This window comes from Copadichromis virginalis, linkage group LG11 (genome assembly GCF_057382275.1).
Source record: "Copadichromis virginalis isolate Kocher_CV1m ecotype Utaka linkage group LG11, C_Virginalis_male_GT1.1, whole genome shotgun sequence".
Taxonomy (NCBI): domain Eukaryota; kingdom Metazoa; phylum Chordata; class Actinopteri; order Cichliformes; family Cichlidae; genus Copadichromis; species Copadichromis virginalis.
The window spans coordinates 34,852,327-34,863,923 of NC_140628.1; the positions used below are offsets into that span (position 1 = coordinate 34,852,327).

General features: G+C 43.2%; 1 protein-coding gene across 1 annotated transcript; it reads left to right on the forward strand.

Moving 5' to 3' along the window:
- The first annotated feature begins 315 nt into the window (after positions 1 to 315).
- LOC146699205 (uncharacterized) lies at positions 316 to 2,867 on the forward strand. The gene is made up of 4 exons (XM_085472734.1): positions 316 to 1,210; positions 1,664 to 1,861; positions 2,036 to 2,246; positions 2,606 to 2,867. Exons 1-4 carry the CDS (start codon positions 478 to 480, stop codon positions 2,865 to 2,867), a joined length of 1,404 nt encoding a protein of 467 aa, XP_085328860.1. The 5' UTR covers positions 316 to 477.
- Positions 2,868 to 11,597: the final 8,730 nt, after the last annotated feature.

Genomic DNA, 11,597 nt, shown 5'->3' on the forward strand with positions numbered 1-11,597 from the left:
TGTGCATGAAATGCTTTGTGAAAATAATCTAGGATTGTAATAATGACTTTTTATATCCACGTTTCATGAAGCCAGACTGAGTCAGAGATTAATTTATTTGTTTGGAGATGAATACAAGGAGGCCTTGTTTTCAGTGACTCACAGGCACAAGCAAATTTCACCTCAACAAGCTTCTTTAAATTCACATGGCAACCCACAAGGACGTTGGGATAGTTATTTCATATTACAGTCTTGATGGAGGTGTGAGGCTTGCCTGAATAGTTTGGGGCAAAAATAAACACCTTTTACATTAAAAAAAAGAGCTTAAGTGAGGTCTTGGTCATTTTTTGTTTAGCCTGAGTTGTAAACTGTTGTTGTTCCCTTTCCAGGTGCTCCTACATTTCAGCGAATCAGTGTGATTACTCAGGGACAAAGGACTATTAATTGTAGGTCTGCGGCCTCTGCATTGGTTGAATTTGTGTAAGGAATTGAGGTGCAATGGCTCAAACAGTCAACATGAAGGTCCAGGAGCTACCATATCTGCCACCTGAAGTTTGGGTTTTGGTGTTCGGCTACTTGAACACTGAGGAAAAGCACACAGCCCGCCTCTGCTGCAGACACTTCAGAGATCTCATCGACCACCCGTCCCTGTGGAAGGATTATACAGCAGGACTCTCCAACTTTCCCCGCTACACATCTGGATTCTGGGACACCGTGCAGTGCCGTGGGGTCAGCCGTGCCACAGTGCGACATTTACGACCCAAAGATTGGAAAATCCTCAGCAAGTCCCTCCCATCACTCAACACCATTGTCTGTGTGAGGGAACGGCGATATTACAAGATGAAATACTTAGACAACCTGTGTGAATTCCCCAACCTGACGAGTCTTGGGGTACGAAACGCCACCTGGGTTGGGCCGTTCGTGGTGCAGTGTCAGAGTCAGCAACTAGCCGAGCGGTTGACTCACCTCAGCGTCTGCGACATTCAGATGTCCTGCGACGACACTGTGGCGTTCATTAACAGCGTGTCACGCTTGGTTAACCTGGAGTACTTGCTGTTCCACCAGCAGGAAAGTGAAAGGCTTGAGAGGATGAGGCCAGTGCCCTCTTGCATCTTCCACAACCTGCTGCTAAGACTGAAGAAACTCAAACACTTATCCTGGGGAATGAAAGGGGAGCCACCAGTGCCACTGCCCAACAACTACTTCTACCCATTGGACCCAGAAAACCCAGGTAAGCCAGTCTCCTGATTATATTTTACACTTGCAAGCATCAGAACCAATACAGTCACTTTTTACACCTTTGACAAGAGCTTTTCATCAAGAAAATACAATATTTTCTTGACATTATGCCTTAATATTGGAACAAAACCCATCATATTGAAGTCAGTTGAGCTGCACACATGCTGCATTATTATATATATTTCACCTCTGTAATATTCTTGATGTTTATAATTGAGCGATTTGTATATATTAGTGCTATTTCTTGTAATATATTGTATTATTTAATTGGTTTAGTCTATTACTGTTACTATCTTAGACCAACTGTAACCCACATAATTTCCTTAGGAATTATTATTCTGATTAGTATTGTGATCACACAGCCTGTTGTGCAGTATTGTGTGACTATGCTAAACTTAACTGACAGAGACTAAATGTTTAGCTAACCACCTCTTTTATCCTGTAGGAGAGTACGGCGGCCCAGAACTGATCTCTTTGGAGTTGGTCAGTTACACAGAAATCATCCTGTCGGAGGACGCGCTGAGGGGTCTGACTTCACTCAAGTCGCTTGCTGTCCACTACAGGTACCCCTGGGATGGTCTGCAGTGCAACCTCTATTCCTGGCTCAGTCATCTGCAACAGCTGGAATCACTCTCAATCATTGGTGAGTCAAAACATGCATTTAATCTTTGTAATGTGTGTAAGTGTGTGTAGTAAGCAAAAATCTGTTGTCTTGCATGCATCCTTTTTTTTTGTTTGTTTTTTAAGTGAAGCTGTGTGAAGCTCCAGGCCAAAACTGTTTTCTGTAACTTCTGTCCTGTCGTTTCTTTCCTTATAGGAGGGACTTTTCTTCCCTCTTATACGGAAGACCTTCCATCCCAGGTGACCAGTCTGACACTGCGAACATCTATATGCATGTGCCAGATGAGCTCCATTGCATCTCAACTCCAGCGAGTTGAACATCTGGACATAGATCAGAACCGCTATGCTGATAGTCTCTGCAAACAGCTTCCTACACTGTTTCCTCAACTCAAGACTCTCAGGATACGGTATGCCCAGCAGATTTTTATTTATATTAATATTACAAAGTAAAAGTTCCATTTGATGGTTTATGTGTGACCTGCAGCATCAAATCATCTCACTTGAAAAAAGTGTCGTCATTTACATTTTGCTGCAAATGAAGCTTTTCTCTGTCTTGATTTCTTAATGAATGGGTGAATGACTGAATGTAGTGTAAAGCGCTTTGGGGTCCTATGGACTAGAAAAGCGCTATACAAATGCAGGCCATTTACCATTTAAGTACAACTGAAACACTACAGAAAATCGTGTCAACAAGTTCCCATTATGGGTCTATCGTTGCCAACACGCAACTAGAGCTGACGTTTTTTTCCTGTCTTGTCTTCTGTAGCTTCCACCGTGAGGAACCAACAAGAGACCTGCTGTTCCTCAACAAGCTGCGACACCTGGAGCGACTGGAGCTGATCAAGAGACAGACATACATTCTTATAAGTGACGAAAACAAAACTTGGCCGAGTCCATCTGTGGAGGGACTGATCAAGGAGCTGCAGGAGATCTCCAGGAACAGGTTCAGCATTGTGACCACAATGCCCGAAAGGGACGTTTTGCAAGAATGCGACTGCATTTGGGAAAGAGTGGAAACACGATTCTAATCCTGAGGAGTGCAAAGTGAACTATACAAACAAAAATTATATTATACAGTTTTCCTCCAGTGCCTCATGCGACTAACTGACTGGACTTTCATGTAGATGCAGCAGGTCCTCAGTTCTGTAACTGTCAGTAACCCAAGAACTCGCAATGCGTGCAACACTACCTTTAAAATAAATGAAGGTCAGAGCAAGAAGCTGCTGCTTTGTTGCTGCAGAGAACTTTACACATAGTTAAAATGATGTGATGAAATATTCTACTGGTTTTTTTAAAAGGTTTGGTTCAACCATGTTACGATGAGAAATTCTCTGGTTCTGTGAGTGTTTATGATGTTTTTTTTTCGATCAAATAAAAACTACTTTTCATGAAGAACTGCATTATTGTTTTTCTGTGAATTTAGTTATTATTTCATTCAACAGCTTTCAAATCAAAATACAGACCTCCAAGTGATTGTATAGAAAGCCTCCCTCCTCAGAAGGACATTATCAGTGTCACGCTCATGTCTAGCTGTGGAAATTTAGTTCACTTCACTTTTTTCAGCAAAAAAGACAGTAATAAAAAGAAACCCAATCACAACAACCCTGTCATGGTCCGGGTGAGTGCTGGTTTTTCCATTGTACCAGTGTTTCCACCTTGTCTACTTGGATTGGCAACACCTGTGTCTATGGGGATTTAAGACCAGGGGCCTGTTCTTCGTACCTCGCTAAGTAAGTTAGCTGGATTAGATTGTTGATGATTTCGCGTGATCCTGGATCGTTCGGTTCCCCGAAGCTCATACGGGACTTGCTGTCATAGCAACAGAGCTGTAAGCGTAAACCTGCTCGGGAGCAGGTTTACTTTATGTAAACAGGATTAGATCGCGGCCACGCAGGTATGTCCGCTTCATTTATACGAAAGCAACAGCGATATTCCACCACTGTTTCACCATAAATAAATAACATCAATGTAACTAAAGATAATGCAGCACTTGATCCTTTTATTGATGTCACACAGATACATACAGGTCATTTCCTAAAAAAGGGAAATGAACTATTAACATTCTATTACATGTATGTGATTATTACAGATGTAATTCATATTTCAGAGTAGTAATTGTAAATTACTTCGTGTAATCAAGCTGAGAGACCACGGCTATAAAAGCGAAGGTGGATTTGGGAAGCCTGTCGCAGCCATGTCCTGTCCGTATACGCGAGCCACCCATTGCGGAAGGTGCAAGATTGATAAGGAGAGTCCTCAGAATTCAGCGTATATTGCGGGATAGACAGGATCCTTTAGCTCAGCGCGACAGTGTGCTCATTGAGAGATATCGATATTCCCGTGAGGGTATTATTTACTTAACCAACTTGTTGACGAGGGGGTGCAGGACCACCACCTGTCTTTTTTTGCTCTGCCCTTTTCTTGGTTGCTGTTATGAACAAACTAACAGAGTATTACAGGCCAGTATTACCTTGCCAAGAGACGAAAAGCAATCTAAGAGATAAATATTACCATTCTGTAGAATACTCCTGTATTCCACTTTTACTTGTTCCCATGTTCTTGTGGGTCCTGTTGTGGAAGGGGATATAATATAACATATTATAATATAATATAATGCCATATAATATTGGACAATATAGTGTCATATGATAGATCTACCCTACCGCCTACTGGTGTTGGCCAGAGGGGCCGATGGCGCGATATGGCAGCCTGGCTACAACCGTAGCTGCCTCCACCAGTGTGTGAATGTGGGAGTGAATGAATAGTGGTATCGTAAAGCGCTTTGGGTGCCTTGGAAAGCGCTATATGAACCCAATCCATTATTATTAGTATTATTATTAAATTACCTACGAGTTTGATTTGTCAGCAACTTTCTGCCAGCCCTCTCTCCTTGCTTCTGCAGCCTTTGCAGTGTTCTCTTGCGTTTTAATTAAACTCTGAAACTCCTGAAATCCCTCACTCATGAGTTCTTGCTCTGCTGCCGGAAAATACCGAGCACGCCCCTTCGACATTTTCGCCGACCAATCAGTGGGTTGCCGATCAATGTTTCTACTATCGATGCGTAGCCCCTTTTACGACACCCAGTGATGTCACATTACTGCGTCCAGCTGTACTAATCGTCAACAGCAGGCGTGTTCGGGGAACCGGATTAGCGAGCTCACGGTTAGCGCGATGGTTTGGTCTTGGATGTGTCATTTGATCTTGGATGTAGTAAGCGACGTACGAAGAACAGGCCCCAGAGCTCACAGTCTTCAAAAGCTGCAAAGCTGGAAGGAGGCAGTGGTAGTAAACCAGGGAAGGATGATACAAACTCAGGAAATTACAGGCCTATAACTTTAACATCAAATATCTGTAAAGTAATGGAGCAAATGATTAATGAAAGATTAATGTAAAAATAAATCAAAATGAGGTTGTTGTTTTTTTTTCTTTTTAAAGGGAAGACAAATACAAGTGAGGACTGGAAAGGCTTACTCTGAGAGGTTTCCAGTCGAAAACGATACACCTCAAGGGAGCGTAGTGTTATGTTCTTAGTTATTTTAATGATAAATGATGTTTTTAATGATATAGAGGGTGGGATAGGGCTTTTGCTTTTTGCTGATGATGGAGCAATATGGAAGAGAGGGAAAATGTAGAGTATATTGTAAAGAAACTGCAGGGAGCAATTGGAAAAGTTGAAGAGTTGTGATATAAGTCTGGTTTTAAATTCTCAGTTGATAAGGACAAGACAATGGGGTTTTTTTGGGGTTTTTTTTTTTTTTTTTTACAAGGAAAAGAGTTGGTGAGGATGTCAAGCTTAAGTTATATGGTCAAGAATTAGAGTGAGTAAATGTAAGTTTGAAGCTGTGGTTTGATGAAAGGGTAACATGGGGTGTACACATTCAGAAAGTGTTGGATAAATGTAAAAAAAGATTTAAAAATAATAAGGTGTTTAGTTGGGAGGGACTGGGGAGCAGATAGGAAGTCTTTGAGGGCCATATACACTGGGTTGGTTAATTTGAACTGGATCAGTTAGACATCGGTCAAAGAGTGCCATTACCAGCAATACCTCTATGTATAATTCCTAAATTCACATTATTGGACAAGAAGAATAAGGATAGGGCATTTATTTTAAACTCTCATACAGTACAGGCTTACATTGATATGTTCAAATATATACAGATGCATCAAAGAATGCAGCCAGTCAAACTGGTGTAGCAGTTGTGATCCCGGAGTTTGTGGTTGAAATGGGGAAAAGGATCAATGATGGACTTTCAGTATACAGGGAGTGCAGAATTATTAATTAATTATTAGGCAACGTCCTTTCCTTTGGCAAAATGGGTCAAAAGAAGGAATTGACAGGCTCAGAAAAGTCAAAAATAGTGAGATATCTTGCAGAGGGATGCAGCAGTCTCAAAATTGCAAAGCTTCTGAAGCGTGATCATCGAACAATCAAGCGTTTCATTCAAAATAGTCAACAGAGTCGCAAGAAGCGTGTGGAAAAACCAAGGCGCAAAATAACTGCCCATGAACTGAGAAAAGTCAAGCGTGCAGCTGCCAAGATGCCACTTGCCACCAGTTTGGCCATATTTCAGAGCTGCACCATCACTGGAGTGCCCAAAAGCACAAGGTGTGCAATACTCAGAGACATGGCCAAGGTAAGAAAGGCTGAAAGACGACCACCACTGAACAAGACACACAAGCTGAAACGTCAAGACTGGGCCAAGAAACATCTCAAGACTGATTTTTCTAAGGTTTTATGGACTGATGAAATGAGAGTGAGTCTTGATGGGCCAGATGGATGGGCCCGTGGCTGGATTGGTAAAGGGCAGAGAGCTCCAGTCCGACTCAGACGCCAGCAAGGTGGAGGTGGAGTACTGGTTTGGGCTGGTATCATCAAAGATGAGCTTGTGGGGCCTTTTCGGGTTGAGGATGGAGTCGAGCTCAACTCCCAGTCCTACTGCCAGTTTCTGGAAGACACCTTCTTCAAGCAGTGGTACAGGAAGAAGTCTGCATCCTTCAAGAAAAACATGATTTTCATGCAGGACAATGCTCCATCACACGCGTCCAAGTACTCCACAGCGTGGCTGGCAAGAAAGGGTATAAAAGAAGAAAAACTAATGACATGGCCACCTTGTTCACCTGATCTGAACCCCATTGAGAACCTGTGGTCCATCATCAAATGTGAGATTTACAAGGAGGGAAAACAGTACACCTCTCTGAACAGTGTCTGGGAGGCTGTGGTTGCTGCTGCACGCAATGTTGATGGTGAACAGATCAAAACACTGACAGGATCCATGGATGGCAGGCTTTTGAGTGTCCTTGCAAAGAAAGGTGGCTATGTTGGTCGCTGATTTGTTTTTGTTTTGTTTTTGAATGTCAGAAATGTATATTTGTGAATGTGGAGCTGTTATATTGGTTTCACTGGTAAAAATAAATAATTGAAATGGGTATATATTTGTTTTTTGTTAAGTTGCCTAATAATTATGCACAGTAATAGTCACCTGCACACACAGATATCCCCCTAAAATAGCTAAAACTAAAAACTACTTCCAAAAACATTCAGCTTTGATATTAATGAGTTTTTTGGGTTCATTGAGAACATGGTTGTTGTTCAATAATAAAATTATTCCTCAAAAATACAACTTACCTAATAATTCTGCACTCCCTATACACTGCAGAAATGCACACAATACTATTAGCTGTTCAGTGGGTAGAAGACATGAGGCCATTAAAAGCAGTCATTTGTTCAGACTCAAGATCGTCATTGGTCAGTCCTCATCATGGACAGCTCTAAGACTCCCTCATAGGACCCCCCACTTCCCTTTTGTGACTTTGAGCTCGAGCCCTAGCTCATGTGGTGACTCTTGGTGCTTAACCTTTTTCGTTAGTATTGCTAGTAGAAACTCATAGTATTGTTTCTTAATTTATTGTGTCTCCTTAGAAATGTTCACAGCATTTTCGTCAGCACTGCTAATAATAGCTCATAGTATAGTTTTATAGTGTCCTTCCTACAGTCATGTTCATAGTGTTTTCCTTTAGTGCTACTGATAGCATCTCACAGCACAGCCTCATAGATTATAGAGGACTTCTAGTGATTTGGTGGTTCATGAAAAGTTATGTGCTACCTTGAAAATTTGTATTGTCCTCTGAGCCGGTTATTAGGTCAGGGTCAAATTTATTTATATAGCACATTTCCAGACAGACGATGCTGCACAAAGTGCTTAACAATATAAAAATGCCTTTAAAAAGAAACAATGTAAAACAATAATAACAATATAAAACAATGATACAATACAATTTTATTTATATAGCACATTTAAAACCAGGGGTACACCAAAGTGCTTCACAGTAAGGAATAACGGTAAATGAAAATAACACAGTAAATGACACTGAACAGTAAGTCATTAAAACAAGGTAAAATAGAGAAACAAACCAAAGCATTAGTAAGTAGAGATAGGGAGAAATCATGATTATCCAGAGAAATGAGTAGCGATACAGCAATTAATGAGCAAGTCGGAAAAGCCATTTAATCCTTTAAAGGATTAAATAGAGTCAGAGGCACGAATGGTAGCAGGAAGACTAGGGATGGGTACCGGTATCCGGTGCCATGATGGCACATAAACGGTAGTAACCAGACCGAAAAGCAGCGCACATTTCGGTGCTTTATTTCCGTGCTTTTTTTTTCCTGAGCTGTGATACACTTTAGATTCTAGCCAATCATTTTACGTTTCCGAGGATAGTAGGCGGGTCCAGGTACGTACGTTCTTTTAGAGCAGAGCTACAGATTAAAAATGCCCAAGGCGAAGCGGTCAAAAGTATGGCTGTACTTCACAGCAAAATATACAAACTCAGCAGCCTGCAACAAGTGCTTTAAGCTGATACTGTGATACTGTCAAAGGAGGTAACACCTCAAATCCGATGAAACACCTGCCGACGCATAGCGTTTTTTTTAAAAGCCGAGAAATGCGCCGTATTTGATAGCTTGCTGCGAGACCTCACATCGTGCACATCTACTATGGGTGTGGTGCCTGTTATCGGACCCGGAGTTAGCAACATCCCCCAAAAACCCGAAGAGTAGAATCCTGGCCCCTAGCCCTGCCAGTGTAGCAGAAATGATGATGGATGATGATGGCAGCAGCAGCAGCAGCCGTTCTTCTCTGAGTGAGTAGCTAAATGTTGTTTGTGTGTAATTTACGTTGAGTAGGCTAACCACGTTATTGCATTAATGCATGTAAGGTGAACTAGCAAACATCATCATAGTTACATGCGGCTGTCTTCTTGTTTGATGGCAGATACTCCCTTCACCCTGGCCAAAAAGGCTAAAATGACCAAAGAAAAAGTGGAAAACAGTTAAACATGAGAGGTTTTTGGACAAAATTTGTGTTTTTCCATTGTTTAAGCACTGCTTCCATCCAAGAGTGATACCATATATGCCCCATAGCTGCAGAAAAGGCTAACATTGTTATCTTTTTACAAAAAACCAGCTGAATATGAGGTTTTTGGACTAATTTTGTGTTCTCCATTCTTTAAGCACCGGTTTGAGCACCGTTTAAGCACCGGCACCGTTTCAAAAGTACCGGTTTGGCACCGGTATCGGATAAAACCTAGACGATACCCATCCCTAAGGAAGACTATTCCAGAGGTTTGATGCTACAGAGGCAAAAGCACGATCACCCCTAGTTAGGGCTGGGCAATATGGCCTAAAATTCATATCGCGATATAATTTGAAGCACGTGCGGTAACGATATATATTGCGATATATTCTTTTCTTCTGTATAACATATTTTCCACACTATAAGGCACACTTAAAATCCTTTAATTTTCTCAAAAATCGAGAGTGTGCCTTATGTATGAATTCTGGTTGTGCTTACTGGCACTTCCGAGCCTTTTCCTATCGAACGCCAGATCCATCACCCACAAACTTGACGAATTGGAGCTACAGATAGCCAACACAAGCTTTGCACGTAACTGCAGCATTATTCTTATTACGGAGACGTGGCTTCACCCGCTGATTCCCGACGCTGCAGTCGAGTTAGCAGGCCGCACGCTACACCGGCATGACAGAAACAGCAACTCAGGTAAAAGCAGAGGAGGGGGGCTATGTGTTTACGTGCATAACGAGTGGTGTTGTAACAGCAGGATCATTCACACACACTGTTCTCCTGATTTGGAGGTTCTGGCAGTCTCGTGCAGACCTTTTTACATCCCGAGGGAGTTTACAGTAGTTATTGTGATAGCTGTTTATATACCGCCGGATGCTAACGTTAGCACGGCTCTCAGCCTCTTGCTCAACACCATAAACAAACAACAGCTTGCCCACCCCGATGGGGTTTTTATTGTCGCCGGCGACTTTAACAAAGCGTGCCTAAAGACTGTGCTTCCTAAATTTGTCCAGTTCGTGGACTTTGCTACGAGAGGAGAACACACTTTGGACCATGTCTATTCAAACATCAGGCATGCTTTCAGAGCGACACCCCTCCCCCACCTGGCTGGATCTGACCACCTCTGCATGTCCCTCACCCCCACCTACACCCCCCTGCTGAGAAAAACAAAGCCCCAGACAAAGACAATAAAAACCTGGCCTGAAGGAGCCCTTTCTCAACTGCAGGACTGCTTCTCAACAACTGTATGGGATTTATTCTCCAGCCACAACCTCCAGGAGTACACGGACACTGTACTCTCGTACATCAGGAACTGTGTTGACAATGTCACCGTCAACAAAAGGGTCAGGGTGTTTCCAAATCAAAAACCCTGGATGAATAGCGAAGTGCAATCCCTCCTAAAAAGCCGCAACACTGCCTTCAAGTCAGGGGACAGGGCTGCGTATAGGGCGGCCAGGGCAGACCTGAGTAGAGGCATCAGGAAAGCTAAGGCTGCCTATAGGAGGAGGATTGAAGATCACTTTGCTGACAACGACCCCAGAAAAATGTGGCAGGGGATCAATCACATTACCAACTACAGAAGCAATAACCAGGCAACATCTAGGACTGATGCCTCACTGGCTGAGGATCTAAACCGTTTCTTCGCCCGCTTTGAGACGACCAAGCCCTCAGCTGCCACACCACTTCCACCCGCCCCCAGCACTGGCACACTAACACTTAGGGAGCACCAAGTGAGGTGTGTTCTAAGGTCAGTGAATCCCAGGAAGGCGGCAGGTCCTGATGGAATACATGGAAAGGTTCTCAGAGCATGTGCTGACGAACTGACCGGAGTCTTCACTAAAATCTTCAACCTTTCCTTGTCATCAAACACCGTCCCGCCCTGCCTCAAAACCTCCACCATCATCCCCATCGCCAAGAAGACAGCTGTGGCCAGCCCAAATGACTACAGGCCTGTTGCACTTACGCCTGTAGTGATGAAGTGCTTTGAGAGACTGGTCTGTCAGCACATCAGGGCCGGTCTGCCTCCCACTCTGGACCCCCACCAATTTGCCTACAGGACAAATCGTTCCACCGAGGACACTATCACCATAGCGCTCCACACTGCGCTGAGTCACCTGGAGCACCGAGGAAGCTATGTGAGAATGCTCTTTCTGGACTTCAGCTCAGCATTCAATCATATCATCCCGGAGACCCTGGTCCAGAAATTGTCTCACCTGGGACTCTCCACCCCCATCTGCCTCTGGATCAAGGACTTCCTGACAAATAGACCACAGTCTGTCAGACTCGGCCCCCACCTGTCCAGCACCATCACACTCAGCACCGGGTCTCCACAAGGATGTGTTTTGAGTCCCCTCCTGTTTACGCTCTACACATCCGACTGCTCCCCTACCCATCTCT